At 39.1% G+C, this 24,789-nt stretch overlaps 2 protein-coding genes across 3 annotated transcripts; one reads left to right on the top strand and one right to left on the bottom strand.

Annotated features, from left to right (window-relative positions):
* Positions 1 to 63: 63 nt before the first annotated feature.
* Positions 64 to 24,373, bottom strand: ift140 (intraflagellar transport 140 homolog (Chlamydomonas)). 2 transcript variants are annotated; one of them, XM_086064857.1, is made up of 31 exons: positions 24,048 to 24,373; positions 23,467 to 23,626; positions 23,154 to 23,375; positions 22,894 to 23,015; positions 22,687 to 22,817; positions 22,285 to 22,460; positions 22,107 to 22,198; positions 21,913 to 22,019; positions 20,512 to 20,654; positions 20,244 to 20,447; positions 20,055 to 20,127; positions 19,434 to 19,525; positions 19,214 to 19,341; positions 19,020 to 19,137; positions 18,781 to 18,902; positions 17,383 to 17,518; positions 17,155 to 17,286; positions 16,987 to 17,013; positions 15,790 to 16,004; positions 3,688 to 3,865; positions 3,423 to 3,613; positions 3,200 to 3,295; positions 2,994 to 3,126; positions 2,784 to 2,927; positions 2,547 to 2,675; positions 2,196 to 2,378; positions 1,920 to 2,123; positions 1,023 to 1,232; positions 781 to 944; positions 564 to 705; positions 64 to 488 (listed from the first exon to the last, which is right to left on the bottom strand). In XM_086064857.1, the coding sequence occupies exons 2-31, from the start codon at positions 23,611 to 23,613 to the stop codon at positions 309 to 311; spliced, it is 4,341 nt and encodes a 1,446-aa protein (XP_085920983.1). In that variant the 5' UTR covers positions 23,614 to 23,626; positions 24,048 to 24,373; the 3' UTR covers positions 64 to 308. The 2 variants fall into 2 exon arrangements, with proteins under 2 accessions (XP_085920983.1, XP_085920984.1); XM_086064858.1 differs by lacking the exon at positions 16,987 to 17,013.
* Positions 6,256 to 14,248, top strand: tmem204 (transmembrane protein 204). The gene is made up of 3 exons (XM_086064859.1): positions 6,256 to 6,634; positions 7,974 to 8,129; positions 13,400 to 14,248. The coding sequence occupies exons 1-3, from the start codon at positions 6,355 to 6,357 to the stop codon at positions 13,642 to 13,644; spliced, it is 681 nt and encodes a 226-aa protein (XP_085920985.1). The 5' UTR covers positions 6,256 to 6,354; the 3' UTR covers positions 13,645 to 14,248.
* Positions 24,374 to 24,789: the final 416 nt, after the last annotated feature.

The following is a 24,789-nucleotide window of genomic DNA, read 5'->3' as shown; positions in this document are numbered from 1 at the left end:
AGAAAAGAATCAAAACATTTATTTACATAAGAGTTATAGTTCACCAAAAAAAGTGGATTCCATAGTACATTTTTCATATACAGTCAAATGTATGCATACAATTATTTAATAATATTCCAAATTTACACACACTTGCACAAATCTGCTTTCATGAGGTGTATAAAAAAATAGTGACTTATATATATTTTTTGATATTATTATATTTCAACCATGAGGACATTTGTAGCAAACTGTCAGCATGACACCAGCGCCACCCAGTGGCACAATAGTTTTTTTTGTTTGGTAAATCTGAGGTGATGAGCGGGATTTTAGGGGATATTCAAGTCCTCTTCCACTTCATCTTCCTCTTTGTCATTATGCTTGTGGTCCCCAGAATGCATAGTGAGACCCATGTGTTTATGTAATGCCTCCAGGCTGGCCTGTTTAACGTAATATCTGATATTTTGTGATGGTACCACATTCTGAAGCTCCTCCAGCTTGCTGTAGGCCTAGGGAAAATATACAGCCAAGTCAGAATAATTGGGATTTTGTATTGAGCGTAAATTAATAATAATAATAATTACAGATTTGAAGTTGCCGTTCTGACAGTGATGGTCGATCAGGAAACCAAAAACATCGCCGACTCTGACAGCGACATCCAGCTCGGGTTCCGCCAGTAAGCTTTCGCAAATGCTCAGTGCCTCCTCGCCATCTTCCGATTTCAACCTGCGCAAAAGCCAAGGAGCCAAAATAAGAAATTAAAAAGAAAAACATGAAGTTGGAACAGTAGTATATTCTTACCGCCGTGCGTGGACAAATTTCTTAATGATGGTGATTTTTCGCTGCAGCTCGGCCAGTTTGGCTTCCTGTTGTCCGTCTGAGTTTTTTACTTTAGAGAGGCATTTAACCGCCTCACTCAAAGCATCCAGAGCTTTCTCGTAGCTCTGATAGTCATCGATTTCCACCTTTCGTATGGTTACAAAAAATAAAAGGTCTGTATAGTTGTACATTTTTGTCTTGTCAAGAATGGAGCAGTATGCTACCTGTGCACGGGTTTCATAGAAGCCAGCGAGCAGGTGCAGAGCTCTCCCTTTCGTGTAGAACGCAATGATGGTCTTCAAGATATCCGGATTTTTCCAGTCTACGGATTGGAGGTAGTTGGCGGCCATGATGAAAAGCTCCTTCTGACGGCAAACGTTGGCAAAAAGTATGATCCTCTCTGTGTCGCCTGATTTCAGGAGTGCCCTCATTGCCTGTTATAGGAAAACGAAAAATTGCCACAGTAACTTGAAGGTTACAACTTGAAATGTACTTATGATTGAAATCAATTGTCAAATAAATACAAATGTAAAAGAATAATCCAGGTCCAATAATTAACTCTTTCACTGCCATTGACAGCTGTAGTCGTCAAAAATTCATTTGAACTATTTATATTAGTTTAACATTTATTTTCCATTTTTGTTAACAAGAGTATGAAAACCTACATTATTATTATATATTTTTTTACATTTAGAACAGATATCAAATTAGTGATTAATCGAGAGTTAACTAGTGAAGTCATGCAATTAATTACAATTACAAATTTTAATAATATTTTCCTTTAAAAAAAAAAAAATCTTGTATTTATTTATTTTTAAGAAAGGACTATTAAAAATTAGGGGCGTCAGGCGATTACAATTTTAAATCGTAATTAATTGCATGACTTCACTAGTTAACTCACAATTAATCACAAATTTTATATCTGTTCTAATACGCAAAAACAATTCAAGGTTTTCATACTCTTGTTAACAAAAGTGGGAAAATATGTTAAACTAATAGAAATAGTTCAAATGAATTTTTGACGTCTATAGCCGTCAATGGCAGTGAATGAGTTAAGTTATTATTATTACGTTTTTTTTCCCATTCCAAATTCCTTGACAACAACTAAAAGCATTTCTTACCTTGTGTTTGTTTCCAGCTTGTGTGAATTTCTTGGAGGCCAGGTGGTAGTTCCCCTGACGCACGCAGCACTCGGCTATCTTCTCCAGCAGCTCCTTGTGAGCCTCTTCGGACAAGTCTTTCGAATCCGCCGCGGTCATTTTCTCAGCGAGCTCTTCTGTGACGGTCAGGTTCTCATTTACACACAACTCCAGAGCCTGAGGGTACTGAGAACAAGAACATGGTCACATAAAATTCAGAGTATGAAGATTGTGATGGACATCAAGGAGGACCGCTACCTTCTTGGCTGCAATCAGCAGCTCCACAGCTCTTTTAAACTGGGAATGTTGGATGAAGAACTCAGAGCAGCGCGCCAGGAGGGCAGGGTCCGAGCTTTCATTCAGATCCTCGGCAACCATCTGAAGTGCTGCGAACTGCTCCGTGGCGAAGGCCACTTCGAGGGCTTTGGAGACGTAACCAGCCTACAGAAGCACACGGCGCCATTGAAGGGAGAAAACCAATGAATGATAGCAAATTGTGGTCATTCTAATGTAATCTAATGCTGCCCTCTTGTGGAGTGCCACAGAATGCATTCAGGAATGTAAACGGACCTGAAAAGGCTTCTTAGAGTAAACCAACAGTTGACATACTTTGTGGTAGAGCGAAACCGCTCGGTCCATGTGGGCGCCTTTCTCCTCGTAGTAACAGGCGGCCTCCATCATGTCCTCCGGGTTGCTGAGTAGAGCCAGGTTCATCAGCTGGTCATCCAAACCATTCTCCTATTCAGCGATAAGACGAGACCAAAAAAAAAAAAAAAAGCATCAACAATGCTGAGAAATGACAGAATTCTCGCCTCTGATCACCATAACAGCCAGTAATGAACTCACCTTACAGAGTCGTATGGCGTTGTTGTAGGCCTGAGCTCGAGTGTAGAAGTGGACAGCTTGTTTGATGTCCTCGTGACCCTCGTAGTGCCTGGCCAGGTGGTAGGACGCTGCCCTGTCACCTGTATCGATGGCTATCTCACATGCCTGTCGAATAAATTCATTATTATTATTTTTTTAACTACATTACGCGCATATCACCAAAAGTGTCACCTTCTGAACGTTCCCCATGTAGCAGTGAACCCGAACCAGGGAGAGGTAATCCTGAGCCGATTGGTAGAAGTCCAGAGCTGAATCCATTTCTGATTGGCTCTCCAAATACTGGGCCCACCACTTGTAGAGGTTCCTGCGTTGATTGATTAGAGGTTATAAAAAGGATTTGGCCATAATGTGCCTGTTTACACTCGAAGTGGATATACTTGTCTTTCATCCTGTTCACATAGATCTCCAAAGACAAAGGATCATCCTGAAGCATTCTGGGCACGTCCACTCGATGGGTGTCGGATTTTTCGTAACTGGAACAAGGATTTGACAACTTAGAAGGACAATGTAAACATTGTTTTCTATAATACGCCCTTACATATAAATAAATTAAAATGGCAGTATATAAATAGTGACTGCGATACCACAAAAGTATCTTACTTAGCCAGGGCCGAGCTCTTGTCACCCATGGACTCCAGATAACGGGCGTAGTTATAGTAGGTGGTGCGTAGGTGGATGCGATCATGATTCTCAGCGATTTCTAGCGCCTTCTCACACTGGCCGGCCGCCTGATAGAGATTGTTGAGAAGGTCATAGCGTTGACAGCTCTTGTACAACTTTTCAGCATCCTCCTGGAGGGACATCTTGATGTTAGAAAGAAAACGAGAAAAGTGTAGCAAATAGTTTCATTTGGTTGGCGTCCGACCAGCATGCCGAGCTGAATGGCCAACGCTGCTATGTGGGCCTCCGGCTCCGGCTCGGCTTCGGCCTCCTTCAGAGCTTTGGCTGCCCTGGCGTTTCCCATATTGCCAAGGCACACTCGGGCCACATCCAAGCGGCGGGTTTTCACACACATGCGCGCCATGTTCTCCCATACTGCTTTACTGGTGAGAAGAAAAGGCAGAAAGTCGTTTACGGCTTTTGATTTAGTCATCAGATAGAACATTAAAATGATGTCAGCAAAGTCAGTTTTTTTTTTTTACAATAAAAATAAATAAATAAATCAGCCCAACAGAATGATTATCAACTCATTCACTGCCATTGACGTCAAAAATTTATTTGAACTATTTCTATTAGTTTAACATTTTTTCCACTTTGGTTAACAAGAGTATGAAAACCTAGAAAAATGATTATTGTACATTTAGAACAGATATCAAATTTGTGATTAATCATAAGTTAACTATTGAAGTCATGTGATTAATTACAATTAATCATTTTAGTTTTAATTGTAATTAATCACATGACTTCAATAGTTAACTCACGATTAATCACAAGTTTTATATCTGGTCTAAATGTACAATATTTTTTTTCTCTAGGTTTTCATACTCTTCTTAACAAAAGAGGGAAAAATGTTAAACTAATAGAAATAGTTCAAATGAATTTTTGACGTTTATAGCGGTCAATGGCAGTGAATGAGTTAATTAGGGATGTTCGATACCAATTTTTTTTTTTTTTTACAGCACTCAAAAGAGTGAAAGACTTTTGTGTGCGTCTCAATTTTCGTTGATCTAGGTTAAACGTACAAACAGGAATGCTTTGTTAAAAATTTGTAGGGGGCGCTATGGAGCCTTTTTTTTTTTTTTTTAATCACACAAGAAATCTTGAAAATGTTCATTTTTATGCCAGGTTTAAACAGTGCATCGCTACGGCAACAGCGTATGACAAAATTAAAAGCTGTTAATATTTTTTCTTTCTTTGGATGAAACACAACAAAGATTGAAGATGATCAGATAAATTCTATAAGTGTTCATTAAAATATGGGCAAAAAAGCGCGTCCAATTCCCCCCAAAAAGTCAAAATAGCTGCCTTTCTGTTGGGTGTGGTATAGGCTAGTGCTACAAAAGACTTGTGTAGGTCTTGGGCTGTTACAAATGCCTTCCAATTTTCCTGTATCTAGTTTAAACGCACTACGGGGGAAAAAATATATAAGAAATGTCTAAAATATTGATTTGTGTCTGATGTGTGTGCAATTTTTACCCACGTTTAGACTCTCAAAAAAAGCTTTTTTTTTTTCAAACAGCGTGTGACGAAATAAAAAGCTTTCAATAACTTATTTTAAGCATCTTTAGATTGTTAAACATGATCTCTAAAAAAGGCCCAGAATTCCTCAAACTAAATCAAAATGTCGGACTTCCTGTTAGGCATCACTAGAGGATAAAAATCAGGATGTGTGCCAAAATCTCAAACCTGAACCCCTTTTTGCAATTGCTTCAAGTTCATATTCAAGATTCCTTAGCCATCTGTTCCTTATTTGGCTCCACCCTGCCCCCTCCTCATTGCTTTAGCAGATACAGATGTGTGCTGTTTATTAAAGTTGGGCAACAGGAAATAGCCCAAATCTTTAGGGGGCCCATGTTGTACAAGGGGGGCAACGGCGTACAGTACAAGCATGCAACATGTCAGCCAGATAATTCAAGTTCTGTCCAGAAACAGTCAGGCCTTGTATGGATGCCCCAAAAACAATGAGAGAAATACTTGACAATGCAAGAGGAGCGGCAACATCTAGAGAGCCAGAAAAGGAAAGACAAGAGAAGGAACAGGTCTACATTTGGCCCCTCTTCCCAGCCTCTTTTCCTCTCAGGAAACACATCCTGTTGCTGGCCGACTGTGGCGGCCAACGTGTTTGTTGCACACAAGAGAGGACTTCAAGTGAACGCCCCCCCTCCCGCGCCTCCTCCCGGGTCGCAGACAAAAGAATATACAACAGTGACGTCCAAGAGGGGGGTCTTTTTTGGACATTGGAGTCCCACCAAAACCTTGGCATGCGAGCACATTTAAAGCGGCCGTGAAGGGGTTATGACCTGCTGCTAATGCAAACTGACCATCTGCAACAAATCAACTGCAACCTAATAGAATTTGCTGCGAGGGACAAGAGAGGGGCATCGCTAGAAGGAAGCAGAGGGAGGTGGGTTTCGGGGACTTTTTTGTTGTAGGCGGTAGTGTCTATCGTTCTTGTATACGCTCAACATACAAGTCGAGATTAGCCAGAAAAGGACTCAAGGAACCAACATCCAAAAGTCAAGCTGCAGCCATCGGGAGCCAGTGGAATGGACCTCGGCGTCTCTTGGATCGATCCGAGCATACCTACGGTGCTGTCAGAAGAGGAAGGCTGAGGAGTTACCGACTCGTCGATGAGGATGAACGGAGATGTTCTTTAGATAAACCTCAAAACAACACCCTCGTCTATTCTGCATTTGCGTGACTTGCGAGCGATCCGCTGGAGGAGGCGGCGGCGGCGGCGGAGGAGGAGGAGGAGGTGGTTCCGAGGAACCACGGAGCTTCTCCAGAGGACAGGCGAGGGAGCGGGCGGGAGGACCTACGGGGGTCGGAACACCAGGGCGGGGGAGGAGGGCTGGCGGGCACCGGGTGTCACATGGCCGTGAAGAGGCTCGTGGCTGCGGCGGTCATGGTCGCGCTGCTGTCCCTGGTCCTCAACAACGTGGCCGCCTTCACCCCCAGCTGGGTCCTGCAAGCCCTGGAAGATGGCCGCAAGAGGAGCGTGGGACTGTGGAAGATGTGCCCCGCCGGAGGGGAGAGGGGTCGGGAGGACCTCCAGGTGGGGCGAAGGGCTCAAGTGGCACAGAGGCAATGTGAAGATCTGGGATGGGGTTCCGAGTATGCTGGCTATCAAGAATCCCGCAGTTCTGTAAAATGTAAGTCTATACTTATAAGACCAAGCCTAATTATCCTGATAGAAAATAGGAACAGGAAATGGATGGATATTTTACAAAACTAGTCAAAAAACTGAATTCACAGAATCAAGTAAATTATACAGTCAATTTTACTCAAAGTATTTTTAATATGTATGAGAGAATTTGCCTATCCCAGGAAAAACATATTAAAGATCTTTCCACTCACAAATTCTAAATAACTTTTGCGAGGAGGGATTATGTCAAAATGTTACTAGTTTATTAAAAAAAATATGACACAAGGGTTGAGGAACAAACTCACGACCTTTAGCTTGGGAGACTCTACCACCTGAGCTACGCCACTCCCACTGTTTGCTTATATCCAAACTGAGTTACAAAGATTTCATTGGCTGTCTCCCAACCTAAAGTTGTGGATTTGTTCCTCAACCCATGAGTGACTTTTTTTTCTTCATTATAATTTTACTTTGTTTACAGTGGGACAAAATAAAATTGACAGAATTGACTGTGTAATTAATTTGATTTGGATCGTTGGATTTTTCACAGAATGAGCCATTCACCTAATAAAGCACCATTGACCTAATAAAGCACCATTGACAAAAGTCCATTCAAGAACAAGTTTGCATGCCCACTGCCAACTAAGCACAATGAGGCAGCAGCACAGTGTGATAAAAAAATAATAATCCTGCTACAGTATATTACTGCAGTTAAGTTACTAGAGTTGCGTTAGTAAGTCGCAATCTGATCTCATTTCATCACTATAAATGCGCAACACAAAAAAAAAAGAAGAAAGGTTTTTACTCAGAAATTCTAAGTAAATTATACAAGGTGAGTTTTAAGTACATTTTACTTTTTTTTTTTTAAAGATGCAATGTAAGCATTGAGAAACAAACTCATAACCTTCAGCTTGGCCATTCTACCACCTGAGCCATGCCACGCCTTGTGTGTTTTATTATACTGCTGGTATCAGGTGGGACCCTCGTACCTCCAAGAGAGTGTTTTTTTTTTTTTTGGTCTTATTTTGGACACAGCAGCAATGCAGCAGTATAGTGGCAAACAGCAAGGGTGGCATGGCTCAGGTGGTAGAGTGGCTGTCACCCAAGCTGAAGGTCATGAGTTTGTTTCTCAACGCTTACACAGCTTTTTTCCACAATTTTTTTTTAAATAGTAAAATGTACCCAAAACTCTCTTAGTGAAATGTACTTAGAATTTCTGGAAAACATTTTTTTTTTACTTTTTCGAGTAAATATTACTCCCCATTTTTTTTTTTTTTTTACATTGAAGAATTTTATTTTGCTCAGGGATGTTTAGTGGTATAACACAACTCTCCCCGTGGTCCCTCAAGTGCAGTTCGACATGATGCGGGCGTGTAACCTGATGGCGACCGTGGCCCTGACAGCAGGTCAACTGATCTTCCTCCTGGGCCTGATGGAGCTGCCCTTCATCACGGCAGAATCTCAGTGGTGGGAGGAGGCCATTGCTGCGCTCTTCCAGCTAGCCAGTAAGTGCCAAACCTCCGTCAAGTACTACAACTCACAAGGATACGCTCACAATGATAAGAATGCAATGCAGGAAATTTACTCTCACTGGTTAAGAAACAATCAAATAATTACGTGATAAATGAGCCATTGAACTACAGAATTTATTTAGTGCCTTTCAAGGGGACCCAGTGACGTTTATATACTATCGTCGCAGACGAGCAAAATCCTTGCATCTCCAAAATCACTACGTAAAAAAAAAAAATTGTACAAAACAAAACAAAACAGGCTTACTCAAACGTATTTAACATAACTATTTTCCCCTGTTATTGTCAAAAGTACATCCAAACTTAATCTTGAGGTGACAAAATGCTGCACGGCTCCCGCAGAGTGTGGGAGGTGTTTTCAAGACTTTCTCAGACAGATATTTTCCATCATTTTAACTCATTCACTGCCATTGACGGCTATAGATGTCAAAAATACATTTGAACTATTTCAATTAGTTAAAAAAAGTTTCCACTTTTGTTAACAAGAGTATGAAAACCTAGAAAAAAATGTTATTGTACATTTATAACAGATATAAAATTTGTGATTAATTGTGAGTTAACTATTGAAGTCGTGCGATTAATTACAATTGAAAATTTTAATCGCCTGACGTGATAAAAAAAAAAGATTACAAAAAATTTGGGGTGTCATTCGATTAAAATTTTTAATCGTAATTAATTGCGTAGATTCAATAGTTAACTCACGATTAATCACACATTTTATATCTGTTATAAATGTACAATAAATAAAATTCTAGGTTTTCATACTCTTGTTAACAAAAGTGGGAAAAAAAAGTTAAACTAATAGAAATAGTTCAAATGAATTTTTGACGTCTATAGCCGTCAATGGCAGTGAATGAGTTAATTTGTTAATGATGCAGAAAAAAAAGTGATAGATCAACAGTATCAATTTGTGATAAAAAATATTATATTGACTAGATTTGATCATACAAGGTATCTGCCCAACAGTGACGAAATATTATATATTTTAATGGGCATAAAATACCTTTCAAAAGCTTGCAGACAAATTTAAAATGTCTATGCTGTACTTTATGATTAATTTAATCTTAACTCCATGGAAAAAGACAAAAAAAGACCAATCATAAGTGATCCCAAACTTTTAAAGGGTAATGTACAAATTAAGACAAACATTAGCAGTGTTAGTGATTCACCTAGCCATCTTGGATAGTCTCCAACCACACCACAACTATGAAGGCTATGTGTTAATAAATGGATGGACGTATTGGGACACCCACAGGAACTAAATGTAGACGAGCATGTGACGTGATTCCCCCTTTTTCTCCATCCTCAACGGTTTCCACTTCTTCCTCACCAAACGTCTCAAGTGTGCCGTTATGGACCATGTGTACAGGGGCACTGCCATGGGAACAGTAAATGTATTTCTGCAAACTTCCCACAAACTTACAAGAGAATCAGGAAGAACTATCCCAACCCTTGTTTGATACAAAAGAGTTGTGTCCCAATACTTTTGTCCCTACAGCGCATGGTGTATGGACACTCAGTCACTTGGCACTGTATCAGTCTGCGGCCTGCTCTGGGTCTAAATTTAGTCTTCGTCCAGAGCCCGTGAGCCAGAGCTGCAGCGAGCCAGGGAGCGACTGGTGGGCGCCAGGATATCCCTGCTCAGGACGAGGAAATGTCTGTGACTACCTGTTATGCAAACCCCCGAGATGAAGAAGGAAAAAGCCGGGAGGGGGAATGCACGGGAAAGACACTTTTCGACAGGGACTGTGTGTTTGTGCACTGCCTGGAGATACTCTTGTGTTTGTTTATGACAACAGTCATGCTGGGATTGAGGATTTTAGAAGTTAAATGCGCATAACGCAGTTTCCCACTAGATCAGGGGCCTGCAACCTGCATTTCTGGAGCTACATGTGACTCTTTTTCGTCCCTCTCCTGTGACTCTTTGTGGATCTCTAAAAAAAATGATTAGAAATAAAAAATAATAATTTAAAATGTCCAAAAACAAAAGAAAGGCAGAAAATTACCATAAAATATCTTTGGAATTGCAAAAATAAAAAATAAAAAAGGCAAAAAAAAAGAAGGGCAGAAAAGAAAACGTTCAGAAATTAGCTATTAAATGTCAAAAAACTAAAGAAATCCCGAAAATTACCATAAAAAATGTAAAAGTCAGATTAAAAAAAAAAAATGTTTAAAAAGCAACTACCAAATGTACAAAAACAAAACAAGAACTCTTGAAAATTACCATAAAATGTCCACAAAACTGATGGCAAAAAAGGCAGCAAAAATGTCAAAAAATAGTAATAAAATGTCCAAAAAAGAAAAGTGAAGCAGCAAAAAAAAAAGAAAGAAGGGGTTTTATGTCTATAAAATGGTAAAAATTTTGGGAAATTTGACAGAAAATATATATATATATGAAAAACAATATATAGAAAAATTAGAAAAATATGCCTTATGTTTTCTTTTTTGTGTTATGGTGCAGCTCTAATTAGCTCTTGAGCCCTCAGTACATTCGATTTTTTCCCCTCCCTTTAGGAGTAGATACTGTTTCCTCCATCACAATCTTCAAATGTTTTGCGGCCCCAGACACATTTTTTGTTATTTATTTTTTTGACAGAAAAGCTTGCTGATTAACTACCCCCTTCCATCACAAGCATTTTTTTTTGTGTCATTGATTGCCATTATCTGAGAACCTTGATTAGAGAGTTGACAGTCACACCCTCAAATAACAGTGAATCGCATTCCAGGTCTTAGTGACCTAAACAAAAGACATGTCTAGTCTAGGAGATCCGCATGCGGATATTTATAGCTTTTATGACGATAGTCGGGAGTGATCAATGAGACCGTCTTCACGTAAGTTGACAATACAGTTGAAATAGCACACGCCTATTTCCTATCTAAAATTAGAAAGGCTCCCTGGAAAAAAAATAGCATCTTGCAAGGACAATGTCTGGCCATATATGGTGAGCAAAAGCAGCTTGGGGATATTAATGTTACTATGGCTGAAAATGCTATGCTTACGATTTTGTGGGAAAGTTTGTGGAAAATGAACAAGAATGTTGATTGGGCGCCAGGCCCTCTCATATAATTCAGTTATCTCTGACCTCACATTAAAGAACTCTATAAAGTTGAGAGAAATCATTGGTCATGCACTTTTGGCTATGTACTCTTGCTTTCTGTGGGAAACGTGATTACTGATGAGTGTTCTGTCAAATTTATTCTATTTTTAAATAGTAAAACATTAAGAATAGACAACCACATAAAGTAGCTTTAATTTGGGATACGCGCGCTCTATGGTGGCAGTAAACTCAACTCCGATATTCATTTTCACTAAAGGGGAAAATATTGGCGACAAAAAGTTAAGGGACCAATTATTAGTGTCTTAAAAAGTTTATAAAAAAATAATAAAAAAAACTTAAACAAATACTGGTAAATAGTTACCAATTGTTTTGTACAGTAAATACATTTTTCAAAAATTTCAAAATGTCTAATAATTTTGTGGTAATTTCAAACAAAAACAAAAAGGTGCATGTTTTCGTCAGAAGCATCTCTTATACAGTAAAGTTAACTGAAGTTTTAAATAAATAGTTCCCTAAAGTTAACATCGTTTTAAACTGATTCCTTATCGGCCGACAGATTTTTCAGAAAGGCAGATGCCGTCAAAATGCTGAATATCGGCCCAGATAATCCCAAATAACAATACTGACAGGTTTATATTCTTTGTCCACTGCAAATAATAATAATAATACTGTATTGCTGACATTCATTAGTATAAAAAAAATGTTACGGGAAAAAATTGATTTTTGGGGGGAGGCTAGAACGGATTAATGCCATTTCCATTCATTTCAAGGTGGAAAGAGGATTTAATATAAGTGTTTCAAGTTACAAAATAAATTCGATTTGTATTCGTCTTTATACAAGTAGTGAATGGACTACTTGAATGAATGGTGATATTTTTAAGCCTTATCAACTTCTTTCACCGGAATGTTTTCATTTTGATGGGAGCCAAACGTGCCCACAGACTGTGAGCTTACAACATTCACGTCCATTCAGTTTTTTTTTTTTTTTTTTTGTTCCCTTTGTGTTGGCCGTTTCACCCTTGGAAGCTGGAATGTGTGCGCTTGTGTCAAAAGTCAGGTTGCATCATAATAGGTCACGGGATAATTACTTACGACATTTAGTTTCCCACCATTTCACAAATCATATATATTTTGAAAATCATCAAAATGAATCTTATTCAGGCTTTTCTCTGTGACCGATAACATCCAAACTTCCAGTAAATGTCCGAGCCTCGAAGTCCCGGGTGTGGAGGGGTGGGACGGAAGGATGGAAAGAGGAAGAAGGGGAAGGAAGCTGACGAGATAAGTGCGTGCCAGAAAGAGGTTCACACAGCCCACCCTGGCTGCAACCTGGACAGGAGATTATTCATTTTCTTGGATGAGGAGCCAGGCGGGTTAAACACCGAGCCAACTGAGCAAACAGCGCGACGTTCCAATTTGAGTGCTTGACACACACTCATAGTACGCAGACGCTGTTATTCACATCCTCACTCAGTGCATAGAAAGGGGGGCGGCGAAATTATTAAATTACCCAACGGGTCAATTTCGGTTTTATGAATGGATGGGGTCTTCCATGAGGTAAAGGTGCAGGAAAGGTGTGTTATGGAAGCAGTTCAATGAATCAGCATGGAACTGAAGACGGAGCAGTTCCTTCGATTGTGAATTCCAAGAAAACAGAGACCAGCGAAGGGTTTTAAGGCCTCTTTTGTGTAATGCTACAAATGGCATGACAACATCTTAAATCTTTTTCGTACCAGGTTGTTTTTGTTTCATAAATACGTTTTTATATTTTTATTTTATTTTAGGGCTGGCTATGGTTAAGTTCAGCTTAAAATTAGGGATGGGCGAGTACAGATACCAGGCTTTAAGCCCAGTCTGCTGTGTATAATATTAATATGTCTGCCATACTTGAGTAATATCCTGTGTAGGAGCATGGGCCTCATAGGCGCAAAGACACAGAAAAAAAAAAGTTCACAAAACAACAAACAAGTTAGCGCGGTGGGAAATGTGTAATCGCATGGGCGGAGGATTTCGGGAATCATACACAATATGGCAGTAAAAATAGCCATCAATGAGTAACTGTGTAAAACAAACGTCAGAAATATGCAGTTAGTGGAATGTTTGCAATTCTTTGTTTTAATGTTATTCGGCGGTTTATTCAAGTCACTGGCCAAACCGAGTCAATTGTCTTCCTCTGCGCCCGTGTAGGTTTTGTGCTGGTGATTGGACTGGTGACCTTCTACAGGATCGGGCCTTACACGCAACTGTCCTACTCCTGCTACGTGGACATAGCCGCGTGCCTGCTCGCTACCACGGCGGCGGCCATGCTCATCTGGAACATTTTACACCGCCGTGACGATTGCCTGGCGCCGCGGGTCATCATCATCAGCCGCTCGCTGACGTCCCCTTTCCACCCGCGTCTGGACAACGATTACGTGGATTCGCCGTGTTGAGCGGAAAATCCCCGCGCAATCTCATTAACCCCATGGCGCAATATACATCCACCTGCATGTGTTTGGTTTTATAATCCACAACTCTTGGACGTCTGCCAAGCAGAAGATCAAGCTGGACCTTGATTGTTATATGTGCACTTAAGTCAAAAATCCTCAAGAATGGGTTATAAATCATAATAACGGAATACCTCGTTTTTCTTTCCCCCATATCGAAATGTAATGTTGATATATCTTTTGTAGGTTAAAAACATTTGAGTCATCCTAGCAAGGTTTCTTAATGGGTCAAAGCAATATTTAATAGGAAACTTGCATTTTAAGCTTGGTGACAACATGCACTTCTACATAAAAGCAGGCAACAGCTGAACTGCCATCATTTTTTGCAATTCATGTAATCCACTTAGAAGTCTGCTTGTTCGTGGTACATCCATACACTAATTTAATATTCGTAAACTGTATAAAACACAGTGCTATCGTTTAAGTGTCGTGATATTTGGGATTATTATGTCATACATCTGCAAAGAACCCTGTGGATCCTTCCACATTTTCAAACGGGGTAAATAAAATAGCATCTTATAAATTCAATAAATTTGAAAGTCAAGTGTGATGCTTTGTCAGTTTTATCATTCTACGTAACTTTTTTTTTGTCATTGTACCTTCGTTATTAGGGCTGGGTATCGATTCTAATTTCCTCAGTCGATTCAATTTAGATGCACAAATTTAATTTCGCAAAGGCAGTAACTGGTTAAATGATTTAGTTTTATAATCACTAAGTGTTACACAAACATTGACATCAGCAAGGATGAGGTGAAAAATGTTCATAATTCTAATTCAATAATTGTAAATATGAATAGAAAATATTCTGAATTGTCCTTCATAAATGTAAGAAAATACTTTCAAAGGGACACTTGACTCATCGAGCCATTTTCACCAGTAAAAAGTTAATATTTTGTCCAAAATTTATTTGATAACTTCATTATTTTTTTATGTACAATTAATACTTTTAAAAACACATTTTTCCATGCACAGGAAATAGGTAACAACCAATCACGGCTCACCTGCTGTTTCCCCAGCACAGGTGATGTCATCTTCAGTTGATAGCAAGTGGAAAAACTTGCTATGAAAGATATTAATTGTTCATAAAAAATAATGACGTTATCACATGAATTATAGACAAAATATTATTCTAAAAAATAAAAAATAAATTTCACGAAAACAGAAAGATACTAAAAATTGTGGCTTTTAAAAATTCTATTTTCTTATGAATTTCTGGGAAAAAGAGATATTAAAAATAATCGATTCACGATTTTAAGAATCGATATCAGGCTCGAAAAGGAAAATCGATTCGATATCTTTATATGTCTCTACATACGCACTGTTTATTTGACTATTCATATTACCGGGCCACCTCCTCTAAATTGCAATGTGAAGGCTAAAAGACAGTAAGTGGGTGATAACCCTGCAGGTCAAGGACAACATGAATGAGAGGAAATTGCAGAGTCTGGAATACAGACATTCCAGCCTGCATCTGATATTGCTGCTTCATTCCGAGGATTTCCACCAAAATGTTTTAACAATGACATTAAGCCCAGCTGCACATGCATTTATTTATATGACTAAGACAATTCGTGAGAAAACTCTAATGTCACACTGGGTAATTCATGACAAGCATGTAAAAGGTGGATGTTTGCATTAATCAAACACAATGTCAATCGTTTTGAAAAGCGGTAAAAATAGCCATCAATGAGGAGCTTAGTAAAGCTGTCATCAGATCTATTGAGGTGAATATCCGGCGAGTGGGATGTTTTTCCCACCTGATTGTTTCAATGCGATTTTTTTTCCGTTTGAGAAGGTCCAATTAAGTTGACTCGGAAAGGTCAGAGTGCATTTTAGGTTCATCTTGAAAAGTCACAGATAATTTTGAAAAACCTCGTGAAGGCACTTTGTGAATCAAAAACAACCTCCTGACCATTGTGGAGCCACTCAGAGCCAAGGCCGAACATAACAATACACTCACTCCCTGTTGGTCTTCAGTCAAGTCTTTGAATTAAAGTCCTTGTGGACCGGACTGCCAAAGAACAAGATGACCTGATAAAAGTGGGAAGTACGTACCTCGTGCTGACAGATTGCGCCGAGCTGACTTCTTACCTCTTGATGAGTTTGATGGACTTGAAGGCTTCGTCCATGTGGCCGACGGTGAGGTAGAAGCTGAAGTTGAGCATGGCGTCGCGGGTGGACTTGTCGCAGTTCTCCAGGCCTTCAAAGTCCCTGAGCGCTCGCCTGGAGACCATTTGGGGGAAAAGTGCAAAGGACCCTCGTGATGGCTGGCTCTGGTTTGCTGGCGCTGATGTGGCAGAAACCTCCTTGAAAACAAACAAGGAAAAAGCAAGTTTGGATGAATGAATGAACACATTAGGGCTGGGAATCTTTGACTGTCTCATGATTCGATTCAGTTCCGATTTTTAGGTGTGCGATTCCATTCAGAATCGATTAAGAACGATTTTAGATTACAAATTATTTGATTGACAATGACTTCTGCCTCAATTTATACTTCTGCAAAGAATTGTCATGATCTACTCCAGCCTGACTCGCTAATGCTAATTAGTGCGCTACTCGTGGCACTTGTATCACTCAAAAGAACGGCTATTAATACAAAACGCTTCAGGAATGTATACAGAGAAGGAGCTTAACATCCGACACTGCAAAAAAAAAAAAAAAAACTTTTATTGGAATAACTTGATCATGAATTTTTGCTTTTATGTGGTTACAACTTAACAGTGTTTTTTTGTTTTTTTATAGAAAAGATTATTAAAAAATTAGGGGCATCAGGCGATTAAAATTTGTAATCGTAATTAATCGCATGACTTCACTATTACGAATAATCACACATTTTATATCTGTTCTAAATGTACAAAAAAAAAAATCTAGGTTTTCATACTCTTGTTAACAAAAATGGGAACAAATGTTAAACTAATATAAATAGTTAAAATTATTATTTTTAAAGTCTATAGCTGTCAATGGCAGTGAATGAGTTAAAATGGTTGTCAGTGTCATCGTCTGCAGGAAAAGAAAATGCTGGGAAAATGTATTTGGAATTTAGATAGGCACTTTAAATAAAATAAAAAAATGTCTTCAATTTTGGAATAAGGCTGTAAACAGAACAAAATGAGGAAAAAGTGAACACTTTTTGGATGAACTGTGGACATTAACGGAATGGGCAGGAGTCAAAGCAAACTACAACCTTGGAATAAACAAAGCTATATTCGCCACACAGGGACACTTTTGTGCTGCCGGGAAATGACAAATGTTTAGTTTTCTGAAGGAAAGGCACAGACAGGCACTTACTTCTGATTGAAAGACACCACCCCTCCGCTGACCAAACAGTCGCACATTAGAGTAGTGGTGGGTGCAAAGGGAAATATGTGTTTAACAAAAATTTCCACATAGAAGCAGCACGTCTAAGAAGATTCAAATCATGAAGAAACTGATCAACAAGAGTTTGTCTAAACTCACCTTGCAGCTGAAATAATAATAAGGCACGTCAAGAGCAAGGAGGGCCTGCAGGCCTGCCGGTTTGGGGTAGCAATCTTGCAAGAGGAGGCCGTGTTCCTGAGTACAGAAGAGGGTAACCACAGACACATCCACCTGGGAAAAAAATCAACGGAAGGACAGAAATAAACACCGCATACAGTCTTTTAATAAAACTCTAAAAGCTGATTTAGACTTGAATGTTAACTTTACCGTGTCCCAGTAGCCGGATGATGAGGTTTCAGAGCTGACCGGCACTGTCTCACACACAAAGAGTCGAGATTCACTCTCGTCCCAGAAGTGCGATACAGGGCATCGGCCGCTAAGCTCGCTCGCTTGAAAATCTTGTCTGAAGAACAAAAAAATGATATTTTTTTTAAGTGGAGGTCAACCTTTAACATTTCTTGACAATAATATGTTATATGTGACCTAAACATGACATTCTGATTAATATATATATATATATATATATATATATATATAATAAAATTTGTGGAATATGAGTTATGAAGCAAAATCCAGCTGTTTTTATCAATCTCAGGGGGCGGCCATTTTGCCACTTGTTGTCGACTGAAAATGACATCACAGTTACCCAGAGCTCAGGCAACAGCCAATCACAGCTCACCAGTTTTCTGAAGCTGCACTGTGATTGGTTGTTTCCTGAGACCTGAGCGATATTGATGTCATCTTCAGTTGACAGCAAGTGGCAAAATGGCCGCCCCCTGAGATGGATTAAAAACGGCTGGATTTTGCTGCTTAACTCATATTCTACTAACGCAATATTAAACAGAATAACATATTTAGACTAGAGGAGCTGCATAGAACATATTGCCCAAAAAAAACATTTTGGAGTTGACTTCCCCTTTAAGAAAGTAAAAAAACAAAACTTGTTTCTGGGGGGTTTCCTCGTTTTTTGCCCAACATGAAAAAAAAATCTCGACAAATAATTTTTGCATTAGAAATTTGATCTAAAATTAAGGAAAATTATCAAACTTTTTCTTAAGACATTACAGCTAATATTAAGAAAATAAAATTGTGATAAACTCAAATAATGCTTTGCACAATGTTTGCATGAAATGACCAGCAGAAGAGAAATACTTTTTTTTCTTATTTTAAGAGGAAAACCAATTACACAATTTCTCAATTTAGAAATTAGGGAATAACTTGCCAATTAAAGTTTGAATATTGTCTTTGCTTTCGAGCACATTTTAAATGCATTACTGACACAGCCATGGGCTACACAACATAAGTAAAATGTCACCTGCTGTGCTGAATCAGGTCTACTAGAACGCAGAACCGAACAATATATTTTAACAATGCCCATAATGCGGATTAGCAAAATAAATAAATCATAAAATGCAACAAAATGTGTATGACTTTGCTGAATCAGAACTTGTAATTAGCATGTTTTTTTATTTGATTTTATTTTAAACCCGTTACTGTTTTAAAGGGGCTAGATTGATGTACTAGTTTTAAGAATTATTGACAAACATATTTTGCTGGCAGATATAAAAAATATATTTTTTGGGGGGCTTAAAATAAGAAAATGTGTCTAAATTTGAGGAAATGTTTGCTTATTTTTGGCTAAAGGGCAAATGCATCTTTACCTACCTTTCACTTTCTTCCGGCTGTGAGATCCCACTGGATGGTCTGCCAGTAAAGAAGTCAAAGTGTGTCACGGTGTCCATTTCAATGTCATAGAAGTACACTTTTTGGTCGGGTCGACCGTTCACCTAAAGAGGAAAGAAAAAAATCGATTTAGAATAGCGAAAGTAGAGGAAAAAGAAGACTGGGGTTTGTGAAATTAGAATGAAATAGATGTAGAATGAGAGTGGCTGTTGATTATTCACCTGTGTGATTAAGATGCTGACTTGGCTGCCGTTGGCGTTGCACTTGACTGACCGCAGGGCTCCCAGATTAGGAATCTGGTCAGTCAGGTTCTTGGCATTGCAGTGAGCTTTAGCATCTCTATAAAAACACATTGATGCACACATATATGGACAAAGAAGTATTTGACTTAAGAGTAACATCACCATTAACAAACCTCCTGGTGAGATCAAAAACTCGGATATGCGATGTGTCGGTGCCGACCACCAGGTAAGACTGGCACACGCTGAGGAGCACCGGGTTGCCTTCCGCCTTGGAGAAAGTCAACAGCTGTTTCACTGTGCCCTAAATGTAAAAAAATAAAATAATAAAATGGTGTTTAGAGAATTGAATGACTAAATTAGTGAACTACATCTTCCTAAAGTGGGTCAACGAACCTGCGGTGTGCGGATTTGGACTCTGTTAGGTTCCACTGTGTAGAGGTTCTCACTATGTACAGCTACGACATGAGAGTCACAAGGGAACGATCCTGGGGAAATCAGCAGAGGAAAAAATGTAAATAAGAGATTAACAGTGGATTTAATCAGACAATATTAGCTCTCTTAACTCATTCACTGCCATGGACGGCTATAGACGTCAATTTTTTTTTTTTACTATTTCTATTAGTTTAACACTTTTCCCACTTTTGTTATTAAGAGTAGGACCCCTCCCCCCCAAAATAATGTTTTATTGTACATTTAGAACAGAACACAAATTTGTGATAAATTGTGAGTTATTACTGTGATTAATTACTATTAAAAAAATAATAATTGCCTGATGCAATTTAAAAAAAAGAAGAAAAGATTATTAAAAATTAGGGGCGTCAGGCGATTTTTTTTTTTTATTGTAATTAATTGCATAAAAACAAAACAAATTTTAAATCTAGGTTTTCACACTCTTGTTAACAAATGCAAAAAAAAAAGTTAAACTATTGGAAATAGTTCAAATTAATTTTTGACGTCTATAGCCGTCAATGGCAGTGAATGAGTTAAAATCAGCCTTGAAAGCACCTCGAGTACCTTTATTATGTAGCGCAGCCCCCGACATCTCAAAAACAGTGACCTGTTTGCCGCTCCAAACTGTTGCAGAATCCTGTCAGGATGGAAGCACAAATTTAAAAAAATTGAAAGCTGATCAAATTCAATACAGTACAAACAGGCTCGCCTACATCACATTAAGCCCGATGACAAATTCCCTTTGCTGCTTACTTTGGTCACACAGACTCCCTTGATGTGCATTTCGGACTGCAGAGCCAAGTGCAGCCCCGTGTGGAACTGCGTGATGCTGAGCTGGGTCGGCGTCAACTGCACCGCTGCCACCTGCTGGCTACAGTGGGCTGACATCACATGCTCGTGCAGGATCACCACCGTGTTGGAATTGTTGGCCGCCAGCAGATTTAGACTGGTGCCCCACTGAAAGGCAAATACGCGTCAGATATTTATTTACGCTCGACAAGAAAACATTTGTTAAGAGTACCTGCAGTTGAGTGACGTTCCCTTCTATTTCCGTGGGTGTCTGAAGCTTCCATTGGGTTTTTGTGTCACCTCTGCTGCGGTCCGGGGGCACCGTCATCTTCCACATCGCTATGCGTCCGTGACTGGTGCCAGCAGCAAGAATTTCTGGGAATGAAGGGACACAACATTCATGGCAGACAAGGAATTCCACACGTTGTGGTTTTCGATGTAATTTAAGATGCACATTCCTATTTAATTTTTGGGGATATCTGACATTCATGCTCAGATTAAAAAAATTAATAAAGAATTTACTCAACATTGAGTACTTGAGTAGTTTGTTTTCACTGATTACGTAAGTATATCAAGGACTACTTTCTGAATAAAATACAAAATACTCAACGGTGACAACTTGTGTAGTTTTTTCACTGTGTATTTCCTCAATTATTTAAAAGGGCTAATTTCTGATTATAAAATAAATAACATAGTCAAGAGTGAGTACTTCAGTATTATTTTCACTGAGTACTTAAGTATTTTACGGACTACTTTCTGATTTTTAAAAAAATAACTTATTTCTGATTATAAAATAAATAACATAGTCAAGAGTGAGTACTTCTATAGTTTTTTTTCCCCCACTGAGTACTTTATGCAAGTATTTCAAGGACAACTTTCTGGTAAAAATAATAATAATAATAACTTACTCAACAGTGAGTACTTGAGTAGACCCCCCCTCCCCCACTGAGTACCTATTCAAGTGTTTCAAGGACTACTTTCTAACTAAAAACAACAACTAACAAACAAGAACTTAACAGTGAGTACTTGTGTAATTTTTCACTGTGTACTTTCTCAAGTATTTCAAGGACTACTTTCTGATTAAAATAAATAATTAACTTACTCAACAATGACTACTTGTATAGCTTTTTCCACGGAGTACTTATGCAAATATTTCAAGGACTACTTTCTGATTATAAAATAAATAACGTATTCACCAGTGAGTACTTGAGTAGTTTTTTCACTGAGTACTTAAGTATTTCAAGGACTACTTACTGATTTAGAAAAAAAAACACCTTACTCAACATTGAGTACTTGACTAGATTTTTTTTCCACCAAGTACTTATTCCAAGTGTTTCAAGGACTACTTTCTGATAAATAAATAAAATAATGAACAGTGAGTACTTGTTTGTTGTTTTTCATTGTCTACTTACTCAAGTATTTCAATGACTACTTTCTGATTGAAAAAAATACTTAACAGTGAGTATTTACTCAATTAAGAATTTCAAAGACTATTTTACTTGAGTCATATTATTTTAAAGTACTCTTACTAGAGTACAATTTTGGGCAACTTTTTCTATTCCAAATATATTAATAATAATAATAATAATAATAATAAAACACAGCAAACTAAGTCAAACATATCAATATTGACCTTTCCCTGTACAGTAGGAAACACAGTTGATCATTTCGCCCCTCTCAAAGCCCAGCGTCTCATCAAGAGACAAGGCGTAGTTTTCGTTTCGCTCCAGATCCCACAGCCTGCAAAACCAAATCAGGACAGAACATCACACGAATGAACCAATAAGTGTGTTTTCGTGCCTCATTTGGTGAGCGCAGTATGCCGACCTGATGAGTTGCTCCCCTGTCGCTGTGACAACGAGACCATTTTGGGCACACACGATGTCGACGCTTTGGCCGCTCTTACTGCTCAGCTTGACCTTGAAACGTTTTTTTTTTTGAGAGAGGAATGTAAAATGTGTGGATACTGTATGAAGGAACTTTTTTTTAAATCTGATGAGCGCACCTTTTGAAATTCCTGGGCATCCCCCTCTGGTCCCAGAGTGTACTGTGACAGCATCATAGTGTCAGTGATCACAGTAAGAACCTCCCTGGTGTCCAGGTAGAACATTTTCTTGATGGCGTTGTCCATACTGAGGAGCATGCTCGTTTTGCCGTGCTCATCCACACTGTGTACCTTACCTATAAAGAAGTGACAATTTGGATCAGTGGTTGTCAAACGGGGGTCCGTAGACTGCAGCTTGGGGTCCGCGAAATAATTTACAAAAAAATGGCCTTTGCACTTTTTCATCTTCAAGACACTCAAATGCTTAAACACGGTATCAATTGTCTTCATACAAGCATTTAGAAATACATTTCTAAATTCACTTTACAGGGTTTAAAAAAAAAAAATTAGACTTGTACCTACCATCTGCAGTGCTGACGTAGAAAGCAAGGCCTTCTTGCGGCCCCATCTTGAGAGGCGCTCCCTTCCAGCTGAACATATCTAAAGCATTTTCATCCCCACTCACTGACGCACGGGCCAGCATTTTCACGTCACTGTTAAAAAAAAAAAAAAAACACTTCAAGATTTTTTTTTTCTTCCCACAATTAGCTAGCTATCCTGTCTACTCACTCTCCAGGCAAAGCGGGTTTGAATATGCAGCAAGTGATGGGTGAGTTGTACGCGTGCTTCACTTGATGGTTCCCTTGAAGTCTCCCTCTGGCGTCCACCTTCCAAACAGCTAAAGCTCCACTCTGATGTTACATGAACGTAAAAGAGATTTTTTATTTGGTGTTATTAGTATTCTGAAAAATAACTTAACTATACATGCGTAAAAGTCCCAAGCTACCGATTTGAGAATCACTGAAGAAAGCACTTCAAAAGACACTCACCTGGTCCCCAGTGACCAAGCGACTTCCTGAGCTACTCCACTCCAGCAGCGTGATACGTGCCACGTGCGTGCTCGGGAGGACATTTTGATCCCCGGCAGGGTGCAACAGAAGCAACACTTCGCCATTCTCCCAACCCAGAGCTAACACTGGCTTTATGGGATGCCAGCAAAGCATGGTGGTCCGGTGAGGACGCTCAATGTGGCAGCTCTCCACATGCTCGCCCTGCATTTGGAGAAGTATTTGTTTAGATAGACGGGACTGATAGCAGCAATTTGAGAAAATAATACAATCTCACAACCATACTCTTGTTTACCTGCTGTAAGTAGATGTTTACATTTCCTCCAGCGGTGGAGTTTCGTGAGGCCACAGCCAGTATGGACAGAGCCGAGTGCCACATCAAGTGAGAGGGTTCCTCACAATTTTCAGGGGTCTCAACACGGTGGTCGAAATACACCGCCATGTCCTCAGTGTACCTAAGTGGGCAGGGTAAAGATGGCAGATAAATGGCATGCCAATTCCAAACAGGAAGGCACCGGCTTTGGTTCGAACCATGAACCTCAGGACTGTGAGGAAGAAATGCTGTCCACTTAAGACACCATGACGCCCTAGAAACGTGTTTGTTTTAAAATAATTTCTATTGTGTTCAACTGTAGTTGCAGTACAGGGTATGTCATCATTTATTTGACTGACACAATGACTTGATTGCTTTGCACTGATGGGGCACGTTAGCATCTTCTTGCTGCTGGCGCGTTAACAACTCTGTGGGAATTATCGTCAATGCAATAATATGATGTTCTCGAATCACTAACATAGTGATAGAACAAAATACGCGAAAGTGCTACTGAGTTTATGAGCCTAGTTTGCAATTTCACACAGATGAGGAAACAAACATACCCGAGATAGCGTCTTTCCTTCCCAACGGTGTTTCCGAGGTTTCGGTTTTTGTTGTTGTTGTTGAGGAAATCTACATCTAGGGAGCTAGCTCAACAAATGCTCTCCAGGCGGCATCCATTTTGGATTTTCCCACCTCAGCTAACTAGCTTGGATACATTATCCAAACTTAGCCTAAGCCTTCAATGGCGGTCTTGTGAACAACAGGTCAGGACGCGGATTTTTTTCTAAAACTTGCCAACCCCAGTAAAATTATCTGTTAATTTCCAGACGTTCTTGCAATTTTTTCTCGCCTGTGCGTGGCAATGAGAGCGTCCCTGACAGTTGCCCCTGACAACATCTGAGGTTGCACTGGAGGAGGAGTTACGGAAATTAACGAACATGACCGAAGTGCTAGGAGTCACGAAGATGTTGCTAATTTTCAGTCCTTTTGTAATCCTATTTTATCCTCACATATTATTACAGTACCAAGTTATATTTTACCCGTTGTGACATTTAAAAATTGTTCACTCTAATATTTGATGACTTTTAGTGAAGTGACCCAAAATACAAATTTTTATATATATATATATATATAATTGTTCAGATGCTTCAAATTGTGTACAATGAGGGTCAAATTAGAAATGTTTGTTTTTTTGTGAAATCAATTAAAATGGTCGTTATGCTGTACATCCCATAAATGTGTGTATTTTTATTGGACAGTGGTTAAGACGTTAATTGCTCAAGAGGGAGTCCTGAAAACCTT

This window comes from Leptonotus elevatus, chromosome 20 (genome assembly GCF_054856555.1).
Source record: "Leptonotus elevatus isolate MCC_2025b chromosome 20, RoL_Lele_1.0, whole genome shotgun sequence".
In the NCBI taxonomy this organism is placed as follows: domain Eukaryota; kingdom Metazoa; phylum Chordata; class Actinopteri; order Syngnathiformes; family Syngnathidae; genus Leptonotus; species Leptonotus elevatus.
The sequence above is the reverse complement of the archived record's forward strand: the minus strand, read 5'-3'. Positions and strand labels throughout refer to the sequence as shown.

Excerpts from the sequence above, each read along its gene's own strand:
- ift140 (XM_086064857.1), bottom strand. The coding sequence starts at position 23,613 with ATGGCGGTGTATTTCGACCACCGTGTTGAGACCCCTGAAAATTGTGAG. Across the intron at positions 20,448-20,511 it reads GGAACGTCACTCAACTGCAG|TGGGGCACCAGTCTAAATCT; the intron begins GTACTCTTAACA and ends TTTGCCTTTCAG. Across the intron at positions 3,127-3,199 it reads GTGAACAGGATGAAAGACAA|GAACCTCTACAAGTGGTGGG; the intron begins GTATATCCACTT and ends CAATCAACGCAG.
- tmem204 (XM_086064859.1), top strand. The coding sequence starts at position 6,355 with ATGGCCGTGAAGAGGCTCGTGGCTGCGGCGGTCATGGTCGCGCTGCTG. Across the intron at positions 6,635-7,973 it reads ATCCCGCAGTTCTGTAAAAT|TGCAGTTCGACATGATGCGG; the intron begins GTAAGTCTATAC and ends TGGTCCCTCAAG. Across the intron at positions 8,130-13,399 it reads TGCGCTCTTCCAGCTAGCCA|GTTTTGTGCTGGTGATTGGA; the intron begins GTAAGTGCCAAA and ends GCGCCCGTGTAG.